The sequence below is a fragment of the Scardinius erythrophthalmus genome, assembly GCF_964197995.2.
Source record: "Scardinius erythrophthalmus genome assembly, chromosome: 1".
NCBI lineage: Eukaryota > Metazoa > Chordata > Actinopteri > Cypriniformes > Leuciscidae > Scardinius > Scardinius erythrophthalmus.
Window position 1 is genome coordinate 26521089 of NC_138221.1, and position 25421 is coordinate 26546509.

Sequence of the window (25421 nt, forward strand, 5' to 3'; positions counted from 1 at the left end):
GGCCACCCCACGTTCTTTCTTTCTCCCGTTCTTTACGCGCCATATCCCTCTTCTTTTCTTCTGCCCCGGACCCCAATGCGCGCCCCTGCCCCCCACGCCCGCGTTCCCGCCGTTTCTTTACACTTTCACTTGTGCACTCAAGAGAGAGACACACACACACAGGGCTGGGTTAATATTAACTAAAACTTAAAAGCAATAAAAAACGTTTTCGTTTAGCAAAATATAATGAAAGCACTTAAATATAATAATAATGAAAAACTTATTTTTGCTTAATGTAGTTGCAAAGGCAACATTTTGTCTATCATTTTCGTTTAATTTAAGTTGAACTTCTTAAAATAACTAATACTGAAATAAAACATTTTTAAAAATTAATAAAAATGACAAAACACAAATTTACTAAAACTTTACATGTATCAACATATTAGCAAAAACTATAATACTATATTAATGATACTAAAATAAAAAAGTAAAAAAAAAGTTGTTGCCTAAAAATTTAAGTCATTTCAACTTAAATTACACATTTAATTGACTTGTTGAATCTTGTTTAACTTATATAAAAAAAAATGCTAAACTTATTTTGATGAGTTAAAGCAATGTAAAAACATATGTTGTCATAACTTATTGATCATATCATTTTTTTACAGTGAGCTGCTGTTTTGCTGCATCAGATTGTGACCCGATGCAAAATATGGCCCAACTCTATACAAAATTATTAAAATGAATCCAGCTGAACAGGAAATCTGACCATTGATGGGATTTGGGCAGCATTTTAAACTCCCTTTCAAAATTCGCCACACCTATTTACTTTGCCATCATAACTCTGCATGAATGTATTGTTAGCCATATTTTATTACTTACACTTATCTCATGCTCACCGTGGACAAACCTGCAACACATTTTTGAGTTGCAACCCACTAGTTTAGAACCACTAATCTATCCAGATAAAATATGAAACCACAGTAGGATAAAATGGCATGCAATGTCGGGGCAACATTTAGAGTAAACACGAGGGACATCTCTGTTTGGATTTATTTAGCTAACAGCTATACGACACCTGTTCTCACCTCACTCCACCAGTGATTGGGGATCAAAACACACATTTGTCCTAATCTCTGAATGTGTTTTGGTAGCGTTTGCTCGTGCTTCAGACTGCATGCTCTCCCTCAAGTCTTTGTCTTGCTTTTTCTGGCGAGACACAGGGTGGGCTTTCGTCTGTCTGCCTCTCTGTCTCGCGATGCTCTGCTTGTCTGACAAACAAAGCTGCATGTAAATGTTCCTCTAGCAGAAGCTGAGGCATTTCTCTTGTGTTTATTCTCTGTGGTTTCTCAGGTCCCATGAGTCAGTATGAATTTCATTTGAATAAGTTGCATACATAGTTATACAGTCAAACCAAAATTTATTCAAACACCTTCAATATTTTCCCACATTATCACAGTTTAGAAAATTGTAATAAAATATGATAAGAACCAGTTGATATTTCAATGGTCCTTCTGTTAGACTGTCTCACAGATGAATTATGTTGAATATCTGTCAGCAGTCTGTGCTGTAAAAAGTTTGCATTAGCAATTAAAGAAAAAAACACTTAAACAAAAGATGGTCAGGTCAAAGGCCCACATTTTTATTCATTTTACTGGTAGTCACTGTATGAAGAATTTTTGGATATGATATATCACTAACTTTGCTATCCTCACTAACACAAATGAACTATAGTGTCCTGCACCCTATAGCAAAAGAATATCAAAAATGATATCTGGTGTCTGAATAATTTTTGGTTTGACTGTATATCTGACATTTTAATTTGTGTAGTTGTCACAAGGTTTTCCAGGTTGGATTTGTTGGATGTCGACGGAACGATGACATCACAGTTCTTTTGGAGTCATGCGATGACCTCATGCTTAGCAACAGCACAGCGCCCAGGCAAAATAAAGGGTGACATTTTAGAGAGAGCAGACCTCAGACCTCAGTGTGTTGGTGATGGACATTTTGGGAGCACACAAAGGGAGGAAATATCCTGACCCTTGCGGTAGGGGACGGTGCCGAACCGGCAGGAAGGGGCGGAGCATATGAGCCGCCACTCGCTTCCTATGCTATTTATCTGATTGTTTTTCACCAATGCCGGCGATGGGCCCTGCAGCTGGGCAACACAGCTCAAGAACACTGGCACTGCGTCAAACACACACTCGCACAAAAACACAAGCCCCAGCTAGCAAACATGCCGTCAAGCAGACAGGAACAAACACTCCCTAAAAACAAAAAAAACTGGATCCAGAAACATCAGAGCAGAAGTTCAGAGAGCAAAACAATCCAGTTCCAGAAGTAAAATCCAATTCGTTTTCTACTCAGACAAACCGATTTTAGCATGTAAATAACATATTAATGAAATTATGACGTCAATGTTTTCATATTTTTATAAAACTGTTTAATAGCCGAATGCTAATAAAAACGTACTTTTAATCAATGGCTGCAAAGGCCTATTCACACTAAGAATGCACGATAACTATACAACTAAAGTCTAATTTTCTGAGAATAGGGAAGTCCACACAACTATAAGACACAGATTAATGATATCATCCTGCTGATGAATGATAAAAACATCGGCAGCCAATCAGAATCCACCAGACTTTAAAGAGCTGACGAAACAAAACTGCATCGTTATCTACGTTATCGTCTATTGCTGTATACGATAATATAGTTCTAGGTGTGAATGGACCTTAAGTCAAAAAGTTTAATATTGTACCATATTTTCTTTCAGTAATGTCATTCACAATGTTTCATACAAGAACTTATGATTTTCAAACACCTTTTTGCTTCTAAATTTGTTCTCTCTTTTCTAATTCTAATTCTGCAATGATTCATCTCTGAGCTGGTTGGTGTGGTTCATGACTCAACTAGGAAAATAGGTTTACTTCTGAAACCAAAGGCACAGAAAGTGTCTCACTAACCACATTTACATGCAACCAAATAGTCTGTTTGGATTGATGGCTCGATCGGACTGAACAGGCTTAAATCTCAAATCCATCTGACTGAGCTCGATACCAATGAAGGGATGGTGTAGACCTGGAATAATACGATCCATAAGGGAAAAATGAGCGTGTAAATGCTTGAATCTGACGGTTTTCTCAATTGAATTAAAAAAATACCTTGTGCAGTGGCTTATGTTTATGTGCTTCATGGGTATTATGAACTGGTCAGTGCAAGAGACTGAATATTGAAAGCTCCACTGACATATACAGTATGCCAGCTGTTTTAGATATGCCATCAAGAAAAAAATGCCAATTTTAGGCCACTTGTGGACATTATTGTAGTGGCTTTTGCTGCATTTACGGCATGTTATTACCATTTTTTACAAGTCGGAATCTTTTCTCATTACGGTAACTACGACAGCGTGGACCCACCTTTTCTCAGGTTCTCAATGCGAAAGTTGTGTTCGGAATTTAAAACACATGTAAACGAATATGTGAATCGGATCACAATTTTAGTGCTCATATAAACAGAACTTTGAAGCTTCAGTAAAAGCGATTTCTGAGAATCATTATTAAACACTGTTATTTGAAATCAACCCAAACAAACACACCTCTCCCTTCATTGCTCCGCCCCCAAAATGCAACGCAAGATTGGATGTCTCTTTATTATCATAGCAGAAGCAAAATTAAGCTGTGAAAAATATACAAGTTGGTTTGTAAGTCGCCAGCAGCACTGACTCAAAACCTGTGTTACTCGCGTATGGGGCAGAAACAACACAAGCTTGGCGTCCGTTGTCAGGCCTTCCCGCTTCAATCTCTCCGGGACTGAAAAGCTTGTCTAATATTAATGCGGATCCTAAAGCTCTTGCCTTATCATAACCCTTCTTTTTCCAGTGATATTCCTCTGAGCTTTTCTCTTTAGTAATGTCTCTTTGCCAGTTTGTTCACACTTGGCATGTTTGGTTGGATTAAAACGAACTCATGGTGCGATTGCTCTGTTAGTGCGGTTCGTTTGAATAAGTGTGAACGCTGCCATTGGTGCCACTAAACAAGATGGGTCTCGCTCCGCTTCCAAATGAACTCTGCGGTTCGACTGAAATATGAACGCAACACGGACCAAAGACATGTAAAGGACCTGAAAGCGTATCAGTTTTTTCGGGTCATAGTCGCGATGTTGCCCATCACAGTTCAGTTGAGGGATTCCTGACGCTGTTTTGACTAATTTACACATTTAATATGCTCATGAGCTTCAGGAGTTCTCAGCTGGTCAAAATACCATCATATGTAGGCTACACACATACAGCAAGCGCATTTAGCTTGAGCGAACCAAACTTCAAGTGTGAACACACCCCAAATTTCTCTCTCTCCTCCCCCATCATGAGTGAACATGCCCCCTAATGCTGGGGCATGTTCAAGTTCAAAACGGTGCGCAACGTTTTGCTACGGTTTACAAATGTTTTCGATGCAACAACTGAGGATATTAGAGGACATGTTTGTAGTAAGTTTTATTGTAAAAATATAGGATATCAACATAATGATGTAGTTGTTTATATTTTTAGCTTCATTGCAAGTGTATGACATTTGGTATAGAAATAAACAATGGTAATTAAGTGCTTTTCCTAAAAATGCAGGGTATTAAAACAGTATGAACTACAAATAAAGTCAGTATGTGAGGCTAAATAGATGTGTTTTAGTCTGAATTAGGTAAGATGTGTGCTTCCATTTCAGTTTCAGCAATCCCTTCACTCGATTGGGATGTTCTCTTTTGTTCTGGGCGGCAAGTGCAGTAACTGTAACATCGGGCATATTTTGTAGTATTAAACACATATTTATACCGACTTCATAAGGCTCCGAAAATTCTTCACAAAGAACACAAAGAATGGCCTTCTCAGCTGCCATAGTTGCAACTCTTGCGTCATCAGAACAGTGTTCAACGCATCACCGTTTCTGTTTAAAAAACGTTGTGCAACGTTTTGTCGGGGCTGAACGCAGCCCTGATTGACTCACTCTTGCTCCTCCCCCATCATGAGTGGACACGCCCCCTACTGCTGACTGGCTCACTATTGCTCCTCCCCCATCATGGGTGGACACGCCCCCTACTGCTGATTGGTTCACTCCTGCTCCTCCCCCATCATAAGTGGACACGCCCCCTACTGCTGATTGGCTCTCTTGCTCCTCCCCCATCATGAGTGGACACGCCCCCTACTGCTGATTGGCTCACTCTCTCCTTCCCCATCATGAGTGAACACGCACCCTACTGCTGATTGGCTCACTCTCTCCTTCCCCATCATGAGTGGACACGCCCCCTACTGCTGATTGGCTCACTCTCTCCTTCCCCATCATGAGTGAACACGCACCCTACTGCTGATTGGCTCACTCTCTCCTCCCCCATCATGGGTGGACACGCCCCCTACTGCTGATTGGTTCACTCTTGCTCCTCCCCCATCATGAGTGGACACGCCCCCTACTGCTGATTGGCTCTCTTGCTCCTCCCCCATCATGAGTGGACACGCCCCCTACTGCTGATTGGCTCTCTTGCTCCTCCCCCATCATGAGTGGACACGCCCCCTACTGCTGATTGGCTCACTCGCTCCTTCCCCATCATGAGTGAACACGCACCCTACTGCTGATTGGCTCACTCTCTCCTTCCCCATCATGAGTGGACACGCCCCCTACTGCTGATTGGCTCACTCTCTCCTTCCCCATCATGAGTGAACACGCCCCCTACTGCTGATTGGCTCTCTCTCCTTCCCCATCATGAGTGGACACGCCCCCTACTGCAGATTGGCTCACTCTCTCCTCCCCCATCATGAGTGAACACGCCCCCTACTGCTGATTGGCTCACTCTCTCCTTCCCCATCATGAGTGAACACGCCCCCTACTGCTGATTGTCTCTCTCTCCTCCCCCATCATGAGTGGACATGCCTCCTACTGCAGATTGGCTCACTCTCTCCTCCCCCATCATGAGTGGACACGCCTCCTGCTGCTGATTGGCTCACTCTTGCTCCTCCCCATCATGAGTGGACACGCCCCCTACTGCTGATTGGCTCACTCTTGCTCCTCCCCATTATGAGTGAATACGCCCCCTACTGCTGATTGGCTACAAGTTTATTGTGGTGCTCCTTCAGATCAACTTTCAACAGCATTTTCCAGAAATAGCTTAGCCTACTGTACCTTTAAGGATTTGAAGTCGGATTGGATTAATTAGGATTTGTGAAAATTAGTGCATGTGAACATACTTATCAGGCAAAGAAATACAGGCAGCTATTTAACAAGTAAATCATGAGGAATCACCTCTCTTACACACACACACAAACGCAAATCACACCAGAAAAACTCCAAGCAAACACGCAGATGGACTGGGAGTGTGTCGGCATTTATGCGCGCACACACACACCCACACCCACCCACACACACACAAAGGCTCTTCTGCACGGATGGATACGGCAGCGCATGCAAATGGTGCGTTCAGAGCACACACACACACACACACACACACACACACACACACACGTTTGCACACACAAGTTGCAGCACGGTTACCCTGGAGACACGAACATGCCGGCACTGCACCTGATTAACATTCAGCTTCTGAACGTTAATGAAGCACACGCTCGAGCACGCATCGCGCGCGCGACTCGCTCCAACAACATTATGAGAAAGGAATATAATGAGTAAATAACATTATACCGATGCTTTAATTACATTATGAAGTCTCGGTACATTAGCCATTAGATATAGTCAAATGAATGTCATTTATGATAAAGTTTCCTAAATACACAGGGTGACTATTAAACTTGTCTTTTAACTGACCCTGTACTTAACTCTCTTGATTACTTTTGCCTTCTCAAGCCTTTAGTTTCTGAGCGAGCAACGGGATCCAACAGAATTTAATGATTTCCTTGTGTATTAACAGTACATAAATTGTCATGTTTATTTATTTATTTATTGCATATTAGCAGCAAAGGCTATTTTAATGCCAAAGTAGTATTAAAAAATAAATAATACATGAATAAATAAAGAATTATGTATTATTATTATACAATTTTATCAAATACAATAATTTAATTAACAATTATATAATCTCTTTGCATTTTATATAGCCTATTAGAACTTCCCCAAGAAACGTCTATATAAAATGTCCATTAATTACATTTCTGAATAAAATGGTTGTCCAATATCATTTAAACCAGGACATTCCTGCAAAAGTTTATTTATAGATTTATTAAAAAAAAAAAAAAAAAATCCCAAACTGGAAATTCCTCACCTCATATTTCATATTTAGTTAATTACTGAAAGTCCCATAGGAATGAGTAGTGTGACTGGCAGTAAAAACTGTAATAAAAGATTATTCTTACATGACACTGGTCATATGTCATTCTAGGTCAGCGGACACACACACACACACACACACACACACACACACACACACACACACACACACACACACACACACACACACACACACACACACACACACACAAACCTTAAAAAGCACATTATTTGCATTAGCATCTTCCTCTCTGCATTGGCCTAATGTGTGGAAGCTCTTATTCTTCACATCTTCAGTTTTAGGCCCAAGGACAGTGAGAAAACTCAAAAGACTCAAAGAGGTTCCAGTCAAGGTCCTTCTCCTGCTTTCAAACCCTCTCAGCATCGCCAGCACAGTAAAACGCCTGGAACAAACAGCGCTTGCATGAAATATTCATGCGTCAGGTGTCAGACTGACAGGTAACAGGCCTCATTTACCGCAGGACACTGAGGAACGAGGTCTTCTCTCCTGGGACTCGACTCAGTCCATCTGAGGGTCCATTGTGCTTCTTCCACTCAATAATGCATGTCCGTGTTAAGAGAACCAGAGCACACGTCTGATCTAATCACTCGGCTACAGCATCTAAAGGTCATTTCTGCCAGGATAGTGTGCTTATCTTGTCAAACTGTAAGTAACTACATGAACTGACGTCTTCATAACTGGTTTTGCCTTTTTGAAAACAACTCAGTCTCTGTTTGAAATGTAGATCTGTGTTCTGCGACTGAAGCGTAGAGGCACTATTAAGGTTTGCCAGCTTTCATTTATCAAAGTCATTTTTATTGTGTCTGTTTTCTTCAGTCGTCTGGCTCTACATTCACAGCCACTCCTCCCTCTATAGTCTCTTCTTTCTTTCTTTCTTTCTCCTGGCAGTTAGTAAATGAACTGAAGTAAAGCACTGCTGCATGATGTCCACTGCTCCATCTGCTGGACACACACTTTGTCAACACGACACACCTGCTCTTAAAGGGACAGTACACCTAAACATAGAGAATTCTGTCATTTACTCACCCTCTTGTTGTTTCAAACCTGCATGAGTTTCTTTCTTCTGCTGAACACAAAAGATTATATTTTGAAGAATTTTGGTAATTAAAAAGTTGATGGACACCATTGACTAACAGTATGAAAAAAAATAATACTATGTTTGGTTACTGACATTCTTCAACATATCTTCTTTTGTGTTCAACAGAGGAAAGAAATCAGAAAGAATCTCAGAAGCAATAATCGCTAACTAGTATTTTATAATTTGATGAAAAGGTATTATAATACAAAATTTAGAGATAATTGTAGATAAAAAAAAAAAAAATGAAAACATGAAAAACTTTGCAGGATTTACGACGCGGATGACCGTTGAAACACCAAGTCCATACAGCACACAGAATGACTACTAAATATTATTACTAAAATTACTAAATGAATTATATTAAAATAAAAAAGTAACCTTTGGGCTGCAGAATTATTATTAATATAGCATAAGAATGACTATTACTACTACTATGACTAAAATTAATTAAATTATATTATACTAAAAACTATTGTTATAAGTTTAGAAATGAGTCAAGAAATTCCTTGAATCTTCTGTAATGACAAAATGAATTTAATATATTTGTATTAATTGATTATATATATATATATATATATATATATATATATATATATATATATATATATATATATATATATATAGTCAAAAGTTTGGAAACGTTACTATTTTTAATGTTTTTGAAAGAAGTCTCTTATGCTCATCAAGCCTGCAGTAAAAAACAAAAAAACAAACAGCAATATTATGAAATATTATTACAATTTAAAATAATGGTTCTCTTTTTTAATATACTTTAAAATGTAATTTATTTTTGTGATGCAAAGCTGAATTTTCATCAGCAAGTACTCCAGTCTTTGGTGTCTTATGATCCTTCAGAAATCATTCTAAAATGATGATTTGATACTCAGTTATTATCAATGATGGAAACAGTTGTGCTGTTTAATATATTTTTTTGGAATACTTTTTTCAGGATTCATGTAGTAAGTCAAGTAAAACGTTAACAGCATTTATTCATAAAAACAGCATTTATTTAAAATAAAAACATTTCTAACAATATATATCGTTACCATCACCTTTTATCAATTTAACGCATCCTTGTTGAATTAAAGTACCAATTTCTTTTAAAAAAAAAATAGTGATTGTTCCCAAACTTTTGACTGGTACTATATATATATATTTTTTTTTTGTGTGTGTGTGTGTGTGTGTGTGTGCGCGTGCGCGTGTGTGTGTGTGTGTGAAAAATGAAATAATTTGCTCACCATCACGTTGTTCCACACCCGTCTAAACTTCTTTTTTCGGATGAAACACCAAAGGGGAAATTTTGAAAAATATTGATGTCAAACTTCAAAAAGACAAAAACAACAGAAAATAGTCCATATGAAAAAAACAAACTCCTTTTAAGAGACTGACAGACACATTCACTATGAACAGTTTCATTCATTTGAATGTTTTTTTTTTGTTGTTGAAAAAGCTAAATAATTATCTATTAATGAGGTCATAGATTTAAGCCCATGCTGACAAACTAAAAATAATATTAACAATAAACAACAACAAAAACAACAATAAAATGTCTAATTGCCTTATATTATCTCCTTAATTATGATCACTGATGCATGTCAGGGTGTTTAACTAGATCGAAATTTTTATTTTAAGAAAGTCTAAGTATAACTGAAGAGCGAAAAGACACAATTACACGAACAGAAGCTTCAGTGATTTAATCCATAAAACTGGCAGATGTTTGATGTTGACATTCACAGATGTGTTAAGTGTTACAACGTGTCTGAAAACAGAGAGAGACATCAAATCTGTGCAAATGAATCAACCATTTTAAATAAAAAAAATCACTAAACCACAGATACACCTTCAATCTCTCCAAATAAATTACGAGCAAAAAAATGTGCAAAACTGCATTATAAAAAAAAAAACACAAATATTCCCTCTGTTAAAAATGAGTGTCACTGTCTGAGACTTTAAATAAAAGATGTGACCAAAAGCATCTCAGCTTACATTTACATACAATAAATGTAAAAAATTAAAACAAAATACAGCATTTTAAATAATTTAGATCTCATTAAAACGGCAGTATATCACAATAATCATGAAACTACACCAACAATTCATTCTCAAGAGAAACAATAACATCAAGGCAAAAACAGCATCTTCCTCAACACAAAAACACTGAATCCAAATCAATTCTCTCTCTTTCAGAGCAATAAACCTGAACGGATCTGATATTAAACTGCCAAAAGCTGAAGATGATTATTATTAGCGTAGAAAAGTCCATTATTAATATCATAAATATGCTATACTGAGAGCTCATAAATAACCTTCAATAATCATAATAATGACTTTTTGTTCCCTTTCAGTCCTGTATTCACCTGTCCTCTCATCCACAACCACTGCTTATGGTTTCTCGAGTACTACTAATGAATCTAATTAAGCATTATAAGACATACAAGTCATTTCAAGCCAATATTATCATCCTGCTACTGAGTGCACACACACTTCTGAACACACACAACACACTCAAAGCTTCACCGCTCGAGTGATTCCCTGATGGACTGACCCATGTGTGTCAATAACACAGGGAAAAGCCTCTCTAGATGCCCAGGGCTTCTCCAAACATCAGTGTGTGTGTGTTTGTGTGTGTGACGCGCTGAAGGAGCAAATGCACTGGAGACAGATACAATACACCACCCACATTAATATTCATGACAAACCTGCAAGCTATGCTTCCTGTAAACCACATTCACACACACACACACACACACACACACACACACACACACACACACACACTAGAGAAATCTGAAACAAAGCACAGAAAGAGCGTCAGAATGTGGCATTATCATCCATATGATGCCAATAAAGCACAAATATCCTACTGTGCTTATGAAACCTAAGCATTATAATATCTACATATCCACAAAACACATTTAAAAATGTATTTCCTGAAAATGACTTACAAGAAGCATAAAATCAGATGTGGTCATAGCCGGCAATATGAAAGCAAATGAACGGAATAAAAATGATCAGGTGAATCTGATGAAAATGTGCAGGTCGTATTTCAACCTAAAAATGATTTTCATTACACGAATAATCAACGGTTTTAAATTAGACTGACCCTGTTCAAATTTACAAATGTAAAAACTTAATTTTTTTTTTAAACAATATCATGGTGTATTATTATTACATTTATGCTTATTTAAAATAAATCATTTTGCATATAAGAAAACAAAGCCGATTCATATTTGTTGCATTGTGACATACATAATGAATGTTTCATTTTCTCTCAAATTATTTTTATGCATCTTGTATTTAAATCTGCAACTTATATTTATGCAGATTTAAAAGGGAAAATAATTCCAGCAATTAAGACCAAAATAAAATCATAATGGTCCCAAAAAAGGCTTATTTTTTTAAAGCTTCTGATTTCTTTGTGTGTGTTTTTATGGTGAAATATGACCCGGACATTTTATCATGAGATTCACCAAAACACCTGAAATATAAAGTTGTTCTTCTGTGTCAGGTCGTATTTCAACCAGAAATCAGAGAGAGACGAGAAATATCGCTTTGCATGTCAGAAAACACGTCTATTTTGTTGCATTGTGACATTATTTTCATGACAAAATCTCTCAAAACTATTTGTGTCACATATTTGTTGTATTTTCCACTTGAATCTTAAAATCTTAAATTTATGCACATTTAATGTATTTAAATAAACACTTTTATTTTAAATGTCATGAAAATAATCTCACAAAGCAAAACATCATAATGGTCCTAAAAAATGCTTAAATTTTTTTAATATCCCAAAATATTTTTTTTCTTTCTGAAATGTGACCTGGACATGTTTGTTGTGACTGAGATTCATCAAAACACCTGAAACGTCCTCTGTTTCCCTCTGTGTTGATGTTAGTTTGTGTGCAGTACCTCCTCCTCGCCTCTAGATGGCGACGCTCACTTTACCTGTTCTGGCCAAGATGCTCATGAATATGCAAACACAGTTTGCTCATTAATTATAACGGATTTAAATATAAAATAACGGAATTAAAACAAGTTTATCTGTAAACAAACAAACATAGGAGTGCATGTCCATCCCGTGTGTGTGAGATGAATGAAGCGTTACCCAGAAACACACACACACACACACACACACACACACTAGCTGAAGCAGCAGAAAAGTGAACAGGTCGATGACTCATGACAGTGGAAGTTTCCAGAGGTCGGTGTGTCGGTGCATTCGGCGATGAACCGGTGCAGTTCAGACACATGCAGCACGTCCTGCGTTTGTTGCTGGAACACACACACACAAACACACACGCCGTTTTTACACATTTCAGACAGGCACTTTTAAAGGGGTCCTATTCTGCTTTTCCACTTTTCAACTGTAGTTAGTGTGTAATGTTGCTGTTTGAGCACAAGAAAAGATCTGCAAGCTTACAAAGCTCAAAGTCATTCCAAAAAAAAAAGGATATTTTATTTAAAGGGGTGGTATAATGTAGCCTGGCTCCGCCCTCCTACGTACTTCCGCTCAATTTCATTTTCCTTCAGTACTACGTCTGGGACTGCTGTATATTCTTAGGTTTCCAGAACCAAATTTTTTGTAGGACCAATCAGCGAACAGAGGGAGTGGCTGAGAACGATGACGTTGATGTAGTGCGTCAGTTTGAGTTGGAATAATGGCAGCGGAGAAAGACGTGAGAAAAGCTATTCGGTCCTTTGTTGCAAAACGGCCGAATATACAGAAGTTAAAGCCGGAGCAAGAACAATGTTTGCTAAGTTTTGTTGGTGGCCATGATGTTGTGGCCCTCCTCCCCACGGGGTTCGGGAAAAGTTTGATTTAGCCTAATGATATTCAGAACAGAACAAGAATGAAAAAATAACTAAAGGCTTTAGTTATTTTTACATTCTTGTTCTGTTCTGAATATCATTACATTTAAATGATTTGTGTTGAATATGTTTAGTGTATTTTTTACCACATTTTATTGTTGCGTATATTGGTATAATACCGCGAAATTCAGTGCGGTCAATATGACCGTTTATGACCAAAATAGGTAAATAATAGGCTATGTTCATTTGTTTTTTGTTTGTTTTTTTGCCTTATGTGTAATTTATATGAAAAACATTTTAAATGAAAATACAGACACTTTTAGGAAAAGTCAGGTACCAGCAGGATTGTATTTATTTTTTCAACAAAGTTATTGCAGATATAAAATTCAAAACGGTCAAAATGACCGCCATGGCAGTTCTAGTGGTGAATGAGTTAGCTAAGGCGAACGATAGGGATGCAAAGCCGATAGTTGTTGTCGTGTCCCCTCTTGTTGCACTAATGGAGGACCAAGTGAAGGAGGCAGAAAAGTTGTTTCCGTATCGCGCAGTAGCCTGGTGATCACTGTACAGCATTTGCGGCAGATCCGAAACGACCGCAGCGGTGTATTGTTAATGATTAGACCCAGCTTCGACAGTTGACTGAATACATCACTGTCCTTAGTGTCAAATATACATTTAGAATTTACAATTGTTCCTTGAACTCTTAAATTCGATTAACAAAACCAGCAGCTCTCGTTGACAGACATCTTATTCTAAACATAATCCTCTGATCATTTGGACTTCTTGTTTCCGCCGGCCGGTTTCGGCGCATGACATACGTCACAGTCAACCACACGTTAGCGATTGGCTATGGCAGATCCTGAGTGACTCTGGGCAGATCCAATAGTTTTGAACTTTAACAGAGAACCCGCCTACAAGGAAGTAAACGTTTCTCAATGGAGCGAGGCCAGACTCTCTGTACAAATGAAATGTACTAGAGTCTGGTAGAACCAGGCTAGGTATAATGCCCTTTTCACAAGATTTAAAATAAATCCCTGATGTCCCCAGAGTGTGTATGTGAAGTTTTAGCTCAAAATACCTCACATCATGTTAAAATTGTAATTTTTTGAGGGTGAGCAAAAACGCGTTGTTTTTGTGTGTGTCCCTTTAAATGCAAATGAGCTGCTGCTCCCGGCACAGAGGGCGGAGCTTCAACAGCTGGTGTGTGTGTGTGTGTGTGTGTGTGTTAGCAGCTCTGATTACCTCACACAGACACACACTGAAATGTCACTGAACTGTTCTGAATTTTATGCTCAAACCGGAGTCAGACAAAGATGGAGAGACTCAATAAGAAGTGACAACATGTAGAAGCAACAGGACATCTCTGAATGGTTAGCTGATGAATTTATGTAGCTGATGTGGAGTTAACTATCTTCAAGTCACTGATTAGCATATTCTGTCATGATAATTGTTCCCGTGGGTGGGATTTATGTTAATTTTAGGGTTTGTGATGTAACTAACCCATGAAGAAGCTCATTGTAGTCTCAACCAGACGTTAGTTGTAGTCCTTAAAAAACGGTTTATGTAAAAGCAAATATCTCCCTTTGCTTTGAACTTTGAGCGTTGTGACTTTGCAGATGTTGTTTATGCTCAAACAGCAACATTACACACTAACTAAAGTTGAATTTTTTTATTCCTAAAGTATAGTCGAATTCCTAAAGTTAAATAAAAAGTGAATTCATAATCAACCACCTCTTTAAGTTTCTGTTATTTTGTGTAAATATGTCAATTTAGTTTTATTATTTTCTATATTAGTTTTATTCAGAGTTAGTTTTAGTAATTGTATTACGTTAGTTTGGGTCGAGGACAGCAGGACTCACCGTGATGGTGTCGTAGGCTCCGGTGATGAGCGCGATGAAGAGCGACAGCACCATGTAGATGAAGAGCGAGATGAAGGTGTAGAGATACACCTGACTGAAGACCCACACCAGCGTCCCGCTCTGCTCCATGTCCGAGAACGTGGCGAACATGTCGTCTCCGTTGATGAGGGAAAACAGGCACTCGGACACCGTGGAGAGAGAGCGGAACTGGTGGAGAGACACAGACGAGGACATGTCAATGCTTGGATGCTAGAAGACAATGTCTTTAATGTGGTGATTTACACTGACCGGTGTGCCAAAGCATTATGACCACCTGCCAAATAAGCTCTATACAAGATACATCCTGTACACAAGATGATGATCCTCTTGATAAAAAAATAAATGTTGTGATGTTATTTCCATCAAGAGGTGCATAAATTTTTGCTCAAGATCTTGTATTGTCAATGCAAGAGTCGAGCACTCTGTAAAGTCTCCTCCAGCACATCCCAAAGACTTTCAATGAGTTTAAGATCTGGACTTCATGGGCCCTTTCATAAACTGGCGCAATGCAGTGTTTATTGCTAGTTTCAGTCTGACGCAGTTATTATTTTCACATTCTGCGCCACGTTGTTTCTTCATCCTTGACTCGCGGGTCAATTTGACCCCCATAGGAATGAAGGGAATGCGAGGAATGCTTCAGTACACATAGAAAAATCTAAAAATGCTCAAAATTCAAACTAAAAATGCTGAAACTTTACCAAAAAAATATATTATATTTTTCTACATGTGTATCTGAATGCATACTGAAGAGAAACTGAGTTTAGGACCCAGAGGAACAGCTGATCTGCTCCATATAGAGCTATAAGGCCATCTAGAGTCATGAAATATCATGTTATATTATTATTATTCCACAAGAGATCGGCAAAGACACCCAGTGTAAGATATTTTAAGCTGAACTAAAGGGCTTATGCATGAAATTGTGAGTTATTTTGAATTTAATTTGAAAGAATGTGAGGAATGTGCTTAAATTACTATTTATTTATTATTTATGTATTATTTATTGATCAAATCTAGTAATTTAAAGGTAAATTGCATTAAAATATAAAAAAAATATTATCAAAATGAAATAAAATAAGCTTTCTGGACAAAAAAATATGAATAAGTGCACTTGCGCCGTGCGCTTTAGACCATGTGCTTAGATCCTTAAACTAGGGCCCAGTGTGTGAAAATGATTCTTCATGCTCCTATCAACCATTCTTCCACAGTTTGAGCCTGATGAATCTTCATCCTGGAATATGGCCATGATGTGTCTTCCTACATGATTGTTTAAAAAATGAAAAGCTACACACTCCTACAATTAGGGTTAGAAGAACTGTTGCCAAACATATAACATGCTAGAATCATAATAATCACTGCAATAATGATCCAGTCACAGACTACTAAGAATTTGCCTAATTAAATCGAAACAGTGATCTGTGTTTTTGTGTTGGCGGGGCAGAGTGTTATTGAGCTGTGACATACTTTAGCGTGGTAGGGTCCCAGGACGATCCATCCGCAGAAGCAGTAGCCCATGTAAATGGCAGCAGCGCAGCAGCAGAACCGGATCACGCTGGGAAACGCGGCTCGTAGAGTCACGATCAGGATCTGACAACACATCAGGAGATTCACTCGTTCAGTTTACGGTCTCTGGGTTTATGCTTTTGACTTGGTAATATTTGCAGTATCAGATTTAATAGAAAACAGAAAAGAAAAAAAAGGAAGGCAAGCTCACAAAGGCTTTCGAAACATTTCAGGGTCGTATTTCGAGACAAAATCAAAAGAAAAATAAATGGATTTTTACTAGCATAAAGAAAATACTATTTTTATGACTGTTTTATGGCCAATTAAAGAGTCCAATTTATTAGAAAATAGAAAGAAAATAAGAAAGAAAGAGGAAATGTGAAGCTCACAAAGCCTGTAAAAAATGTCATGGTCATAAAAATCAAAAGAAAGAAAATATTATAATTATTTAAAAATAATTATTATTTTTACTAGCATAAAGAAAAGCATATTTTTATAATTATTTTATGGCCCAAGATTGTGTACATCGACAATTAAATGAAGTACATTTCCCCTCCATACACTTGTTACTATAATATATATAAAAAAAAATGCTTTATTTAAAATTTGTAGTAAAGTAAAATTCCAAGCACTTTATATTTTGTCTTACTGAATTTACTTTGAATTTTACTTTCTTACTGATTTGAATAAAAGTAATAATATAGCAAGACAAATACTGTATTACAATAGTAAGAATCATCACTGAGAATAAAGAGAACTAAAAAAAAGTGTCAGGGGTCAGGTCAAAGTGTCAGAATAATTTTTGCTTCCAAATTTTTATACATTTTACTGGTAGTCACTGTATGAAGAATTTATTTTTTTCGCTCCTCACTTACATAAATGAACTATAGTGTCCTGCACCCACTAGTAAAAATATATAAAAATGATATCTGGTGTCTGATTCATTTTGGTTTGACTGTAGAATATGCGACAGGAATGCAGTGTAACTCACGTTGTATTTCTGGAAGAAGCTGAAGTATCGTAACACCCCGACCCAAACCATCAGAGTGGAGGTTCCCATCAGAATACTGCAGACGTCATACGACGACAGGTTCTGCGACACAAGCACAAGCACCAATCAGATCAGAGCGCATCTCGAGCACAGCGATACCTCACAGGAAAGCGTGTGACCTTGGTCTCGATGGCGATCTTGATGAAGGAGGCGATGATGGTGAGGACGTCGCTGATGATGAGCAGGAGGTACCAGCCGTTGATGAACTCCAGGCGGTCGGCCCAACACACAGAACGGCCCAGAGACCGACGGAAATAACACACAAACTCCTGCCGACGCAGAGGAACCGTGAGTTAGGATGCATTAGGAGATCACACACTTACACTCCAAGTCCTAATGCACAGATCCGATCTTTTGACCATATCGGATTTTTTGTCCCGCCTGTTTACACTCACTTAAGACAGGACTGGTATCTGACGGGGGTGTAACGATACCCTCATGTCACGATCAATACACATCATGATACTGAACTCACGATACGATATTATTGCGATACTCAAAGACATATGATAGAAGGTTAACAAAAAACGCACTGTTGATTAAAAAGGTATATTTGGTTTTACATTGTGAGTGTAAATGAATAGACTTGGACTTGGTGCTGAAAACCCAATGAACAGGACAATAGTGTCACCAGAATAACAATATTCATGATTCTGAAGCTGAAAATACAGTATTTTAGACAAATATGTTTGCACTCTTTCACTGACTAGATATAATAACAATAATGTAGGCCACTTTTTACTGGTAATGTAAGACATTTGGCGTTACCAGGGCCCACAAATATTCCCCCATTGCATGATTATACATTATATTCAACATTATATAATGTAATATATATATAATATATATATAATATATAATGTAACTGGCACCAAAACTCTGAAAACTTGAATGTTTTCTCACACATTAATTTTCATTTTGGTCCAACTATCCACAATACAGATTGTCACTATCTACGATACATATTGATGCGTTTTTGTATTGCAATATATTTTGACATGATGTATTGTTACACCCCTAGTATCTTATATCTGTGTTTACATTAATTCCCACCCAAAAATGATTTTCTGTGATCATTTTACTTTGCAATTGATTAATTGATTTAAGTGGTCATGATTATTTGTCAGCATGGACAAGATCTCATGACTCATGAATCTGCCGGATGCGAAAAAATCGGATCTTGTGTGAATTTATGTGTTTACACGTGTGCATCAAATTCCGATCTGTGTCAGATGCGAGTGAAAGATGGGATTGTTTGTGGCTTACGTGTTGCAGGATGATTCCTCTGAGGATGGAGCGCCCGCACAACACCAGAGACAGACCGCACACCACCGCCACCAGCACGTCGAACGCCACGCGTGCGTAACTGTCCGCTGGACACAGAGACACACGGGTTCAGCGTCAGCAGGACACACACACACACACACACACACACACACACACACACTGAGAGCGCTTGGGGTCGGCTCACCATGTCCCGACACGTTAGGGTCTCGGCACTCTTTAATGGACGCCTCGTTGAGCAAACTGAGCTTCACTTTACCGCTGTGAGCCTTGTTATCAAACAGGATCTGAAACACACACACACACACACACACACACACAAAGCCTCATGTGCTGAAAAAGGTTTCACATATTACAATATAAATTACCTTTCCAAAATAGTTTTTTTTTTGGCGGGGGATTTTTTCATGTTTTTGAAAGAAGTCTTTTCTGCTCACCAAGATATACAAAAATTTGAAATATTATTACAATTTAAAACAGCTGTTTTCTGTCTGAATATATGTTAAAATGTAATTTATCCCTGTGATCAAAGCTGAATTTTCAGCATCGTTACTCCAGTCTTCAGTGTCACATGATCCTTCAGAAATCATTCTGATATGATGATTTGATGCTCAAGAAACATTTATTTATTATAAATGTTGAAAACATGATACATTGGTGTTCAAAAGTTTGGCGTAAGATCGTAAAATGCATTCAATTGGTCAAAAGTGACAGAAAAGACACTTATTATGTTATAAAAGATACCTATTTTAAATAAACAATGTTCTTTTGAACTTAATATTGAAATAATCCTGAAAAATATTCATCACAGCTTCCACAAAAGTTGCAAAACTGCCCAAATTTATCGAATGTTGGCTGTATTTTTTGCATTTTGTATCCTGGGTGAACATAAGAGACCTCTTTACAAAAGATTCCAAACCTTTGAATGATAATATGATACGCTGTAAAAAAATTCTAGACTCTCCAAGTGAAAATTTTCTAGTGACTGATCACATCTAAATTTTTAAATTGGCCCAAGTGCAATTCTTGTTGTAATAGTCTGTTAACTGTGGCTCAATGAGAAATAATACGTCAGACTAATTAAAAAATGTAGATGTTACCAGTCACTAGAAAATTTTGACTTGGGGATGTAATTTTTTTTTACAGTGTATAATATAATATAATATAATATAATATAATATAATATAATATAATATAATATAATATAATATAATATAATATAATATAATATAATATAATCATGAGACATTATGAGATTGTTGTAAAAGTGTGAATCTGTGCGTACAGTGATGGAGAAGGTATAGCAGTCGGGAATCTCATTATTAATAATCGTCTGGATGTTTATGGCCTTCAGCTGAAACTGGATGGTCACATTAATCAGCCTGTGGAGAGACAGACAGAAGTGCAGAGAGGAACCTGAGCAACCATTTCACAAGACTAACGCCTCTTACACAGATCAGGGTTTGACAACACTAACGGTGTGTGTGTGTGTGTGTGTGTGTGTGTGTGTGTGTGTGTGTGTGTGTGTGTGTGTTTACTGAGCTACAGTTACTGTCCACAAAACTGAGCTAAACCTCCCTTTGGGGATGTTAAAAATCACTGATAAAAAAGTAAACAATGTTCTGTTTGTGGTGGTCTGTGATTATTATATTTCCTATATAAGGAATAGAAGCATTTAGTATGTTCTCATACTTCTCATATTTCATATATAAACAATATGTTCTCATTTGGAATCACTGGATTAACTGTGTCTGTCTCACTTTTGGAAATTGAGGTTTAAGGTCTTGTAGTGGTTTTGCAGTGGAGCTGAAGGGTCTGGCGGTGGATCCACTCCGACACAGTCTAAAAAAACAACAGAAACACACAGGAGAAGAGTCAGTACGGCTCATTTAGAGTCACTGATCATTCAAACAACAGCAGGTTTGTGTTGCTAGGCAACAGAGGAAAACAGAACACAGATTCCGTGGAATTCCGAATATTTAGAACTCTGGTAATATTTAGCTCTGCTCTGAACCCTAGTGAGACACCTTCATAGGGAGCATCGCCACCCTCCCTATTCTGCTCTCGCCGGTGGACTGGCAGAATTATTAGGCCACATGTATATGTACCCTTTGTGCAGAGAAGGCAATCCCAGAATGCACTGCAATGAGGTGCAAAATCAGGATGGAATATTTGCTGAAGTTGGCATGAAACTGAAGTTGCAACCGACTTTACTACCACATACTTTTCTGAGATAAACAGTTTTGAAACATTTAATCCATTGGTTGTTGACTGGATTGTAAAAAATGAGCGCTGCATACTGGATTATTTTCTTACTTAGTATTTTTGTCTTGTTTTCAGTATGATTTTCTTATGATTCTTAAATCAAAAAGTGCTTATTTGAGAAGGAAATTGGGTAAAAAAAAAAAAACTTTTTAATAAAAATGTATAAAAATTAAGTGAGTTTGTGCTTAAAACAACACAAAATATCCATAAGGAAAAAATATTGGTAATAAAAAGTACTATAATATAAAAAAAATAATAAAAGTAATAATAATTATTTTCAATAATAAAAAGAAAAGGGAAAACAATATTTTTCCATTTAAATTAAGTTATTTTTCTTACTTGCACTGTCATTTTTTCTTGTTTTAAGCGACTAAACTAGATTTATGGCTTTGATTTTCTCGCAGTTGTAGAGTAAAACGCGATTTTGAAAATATATATTTCATATAAAAAAATGAAAATAGTATTTTTGTGCATTTTTCATTAAAATAAACGTAAAATTCTGGTACTTTTTTAAGTTGACTTTTTTCACTTCAGCAATAATCTGCCAAGTGTCGTCTTTGAAAAGAGATCAAACTTAAGTCTGTGCGTTCAAGATTTCAAGATTTTCATTTACGTCGGAAATTTAATTTGCAGGTCTAAGCTCAAAAAGTGAATAAATGCACTATAAATACAGCATATAAAAAAAATCCCATAAAAATACAAAATATTAAATGAAAAACATTATCAAACAAAAATATAGTACATTAATTTCATTGACAAAAAATAAATAATCTGTCATTTTTGAGCGACACACGCGGAGAGCACCAGAGAGTTAAACACATCAGACAACGAGACGACTAGTTTTTAAACTCAGAGCTATGCATTAGTGTGATGTGATGTCATTTCCTGCGCACCCGTGACAACATGAGGGTCGATGTCAAACGTGTCGTTGACGGGGTCGATGGTGCCCTTCCTGTAGTAGTGCTGGCACAGATAGAGGGCGCTGTCGTTCACACCCGCACCGCGGACGTACGCATACCTTCCCACTGACGTCTGCGGCAGAGACAGATACTGACACACACACACACACACACAGAGAGTCAAAGGTCAAAGGTTATATTCAGACACACTGTAAACTAGTTCAGCACGTTTGCAATGAACTGATTTGATGTGGATGTTTTGACATGAAGCTCAGTGTTTCAACACTGGTCTGATGTGCTAATGTTGCTAACATCCTGTTTCGCTAACGGTCTCTGAAGCTACAGATTGATCAACGGCCTCCTCCTCCACAGCAAGCTCTGCAGTTACTTCATTAATTCAGTTCATTAACATATTTATTAAGCAAGGTTCAAAACCTTGGGGTCTGTACAAAAATGCTATCTATCTATCTATCTATCTATCTATCTATCTATCTATCTATCTATCTATCTATCCATCCATCCATCCATCCATCCATCCATCCATGCATCCCTTCACCCATCTATCTATCCATCCATCTTTCATATATCTATCCATCCATCCATCCATCAATCCATGCATCTATCTATCTATCTATCTATCCATCCATCTTTCATCTATCTATCTATCTATCTATCTATCTATCTATCTATCTATCTATCTATCTATCTATCTATCTATATTATATTGCACAGAGAATTACAGAAATCTTCATCTGTGTTTTCATCTGGAGGTTGTTCTCCTCAGGTTAGATCGTCTGCAGTCTCGCACACAGGTGTTAAAGACAAGCGTGTCCCCCATGCACTCAGCTGATCTGTTTAAACACACACGGACACACACAGATGTGCAGATGCGTGTCTGTACCTGCTCTATGGTGTAGTTGATGTGGTCGTGGACGCTCTTCTGCGTGTGGATGCACAGCGGCTCCTCAGAATCATCCCGATAGTCCCTGAGGAACAGATGCTTGAAGGAGTCGGTGTTCTCCTCCCTAAACGCCACCACCATCTGATTACTGAGACCAAACAGCACCAGCTGACACACACACACACACACAGGTGGAGACACACCAGTTAAGACAGATATCCACTGTGTGCACTTCAAGATATTACACTGACTGATGAACAGTTTTTATTGTAGAAATACTTCACTTTCTGCCCCAAAACCTAATAATTAGGTATATTACTACAGTAAAACTAGCAACTTGGTGTTAATTAACTAAGGGGTCGTTTACACAACACTGTTTTTAAAACGTACAACTTTTTATGCATTTTGCCCGTTCGTTTACATGACAATGGCATTTTGGGGGCCTGAAAATAAAAACTTTGGAAAACGAGAGTTAAAGTGCATGTTTTTGAAAACGATACGTTATCATCATCTGTAAACAACAAAAATGAATCCGAAGCAATTAACAAATCATTCGTGACCTCAACTAACGCAGTTTCAGTGCTGTGAAATTGAAAGAAACCAGATTGAAGAGGCTCAAAAAGATTGTTTGCAGGAAGACGAGAGTGCAATTGAGAAGCAACAGTTTGCTCTAAAAGTTTAGCAAAAATATGAAGATTGGAAATGGGATGGAAGTTATTAAGTTAAAGTGCAATCGTCTTTGTAAACAACAACAACGTGAATTTGTGAAAACAGTGACGTCATGCGTATTACATGTTCAGCGTAGTGTTTCTTTACATTGTGACATCGCCATCTACTGGCCTGACATGAATAATACAGTGTTTTTAATTGTTTTCGTGGAGAAAATTTAAAAAAGGTACAACTTTTCCGGTTTTAGTGCATTGTTGTCATGAAGACGTATCCTAAATGACTCTGAAAGCATCTTAATTAAATAAAAAACTTTTTAATGAGGGAAAAAAATGACACCTTTAAAAATCTCTGCATGTGAATGCATTAAATGACCACATGCTTTGATGTTTATATTATCAAATCCAATGACTTTCAGACCTTTTTAAGCATGACTTCAGTATCTAAATACTTTTTTAGGCTGCTGATATATGAATGACGGAGCAGGCAGAAAGGGTTGATGTACCTGTACAGTGACTAAGATGATCTTCAGCAGCTGAAGGACCAGTTTGAAGGGTTTGCGGCCTTTCGCGTGGTATTTATCACAGGGGCTCATGAAGAAGTACTTCAGCTTCCTCCTCAGGGCCTCCTCCTCCTCCTCTTCCTCCGGCCCCCGAGGGCCCGTCACACACACGTCCAGGGTGGGGGGGCTGTGGTGACACCCGCCGTTCAGGTCGCCGGAGCCGTATCCCATCACGGGACTCAGCAGTCGGTCCTTCTCTGAGGAACACACACAGTACAACAGGTAATTTGCTGTTAAAATCATCAACAACAAATGGTTATAATGGCAATCATATACATATTTTTTTAATTAATTTTATATAAATAATATATTAGGGCTGTTCAACGATGAATCGCAATTAATCACATCCACAATAAAAGTTTGTGTTAACTTAATATATGTGCGTGTACTGTGTTTTTATATTTTGTATATAAAAATACACACACATGCATGTATATATTTGAAAAATAATTGCATGTTTATACTGTATATATCATTTATATTATATATAAATATTTTATATATAATACATTTTTGTTAAATATATAAATGCATGTGTGTGTATTTATATATACAAAATAATTATAAATAGTACACACATATATTATGTAAACACCAATTTTTATTTTGGAAGCGATTAACGTTAATCGTTAACCTAAATTTTTTTTACAAAATAAAAATATATATATATTAATCGCTTCCAAAAATAAAAGTTTTTGAAATAAATAAAATAAATGACAATTTTGTCATTTTGTGTTTCTTCACTGCTCTCACTGTAAATGAACCTGCTGCTAAAACATGAGAATAAGGCTCTATAAATGTAGCCGAAGCAATCATTTAACCTCAGACACATAAGTTACTTATTAAAACGACAGGCATATATAACTTATCTGTCATAAAAGTGATATCATTTTATAGATATGTAAATAACGACGAATAATATAATATCAAACCTGTGGCCCCTTCAGCTGAAGGTCTGGTGTGAGCGCTCGACATATTACGACCATCGATGAGCAAAATCAGATATTGATAGATAAATCACAATAATATGATTGATGTGCTTCAGGAATATAAACAGGCGCGGATGAAGCGCATCGCTGCAGAGTCTGAACATGAGCAGAACACAACACAAACACCACCATCAGGTGCTCTGGCCACAAGCGCTGTCAAAATAAAAGTCCCAAAATTACCCAAGCAGGAAGCATGCATTTTCGACTGTTCGACATGTACCATAGAAAAGGAGTTTTCATAAGGAGTTTCTCTTGAAATAAG

At 37.4% G+C, this 25421-nt stretch overlaps 1 protein-coding gene across 2 annotated transcripts; it reads right to left on the reverse strand.

The window, feature by feature from the left end:
• Window positions 1–10013: 10013 nt before the first annotated feature.
• Window positions 10014–25317, reverse strand: mcoln1b (mucolipin TRP cation channel 1b). Of its 2 annotated transcripts, none has more exons than XM_081381548.1 (13): window positions 25103–25317; window positions 24114–24367; window positions 22943–23110; window positions 22036–22192; window positions 20638–20719; window positions 20163–20259; window positions 19065–19164; window positions 18860–18966; window positions 17713–17862; window positions 17534–17635; window positions 16504–16626; window positions 15004–15210; window positions 10014–12607 (listed from the first exon to the last, which is right to left on the reverse strand). In XM_081381548.1, exons 1-13 carry the CDS (start codon window positions 25143–25145, stop codon window positions 12476–12478), a joined length of 1722 nt encoding a protein of 573 aa, XP_081237674.1. In that variant the 5' UTR covers window positions 25146–25317; the 3' UTR covers window positions 10014–12475. The 2 variants fall into 2 exon arrangements, with proteins under 2 accessions (XP_081237674.1, XP_081237673.1); XM_081381547.1 differs by having other exon boundaries at window positions 24114–24362; window positions 25103–25268.
• Window positions 25318–25421: the final 104 nt, after the last annotated feature.

Excerpts from the sequence above, each read along its gene's own strand:
- mcoln1b (XM_081381547.1), bottom strand. The coding sequence starts at position 25,156 with ATGGTCGTAATATGTCGAGCGCTCACACCAGACCTTCAGCTGAAGGGG. Across the intron at positions 20,720-22,035 it reads CGACCCTCATGTTGTCACGG|ACTGTGTCGGAGTGGATCCA; the intron begins GTGCGCAGGAAA and ends TTGTTTTTTTAG. Across the intron at positions 18,967-19,064 it reads CCCTAACGTGTCGGGACATG|CGGACAGTTACGCACGCGTG; the intron begins GTGAGCCGACCC and ends CTCTGTGTCCAG.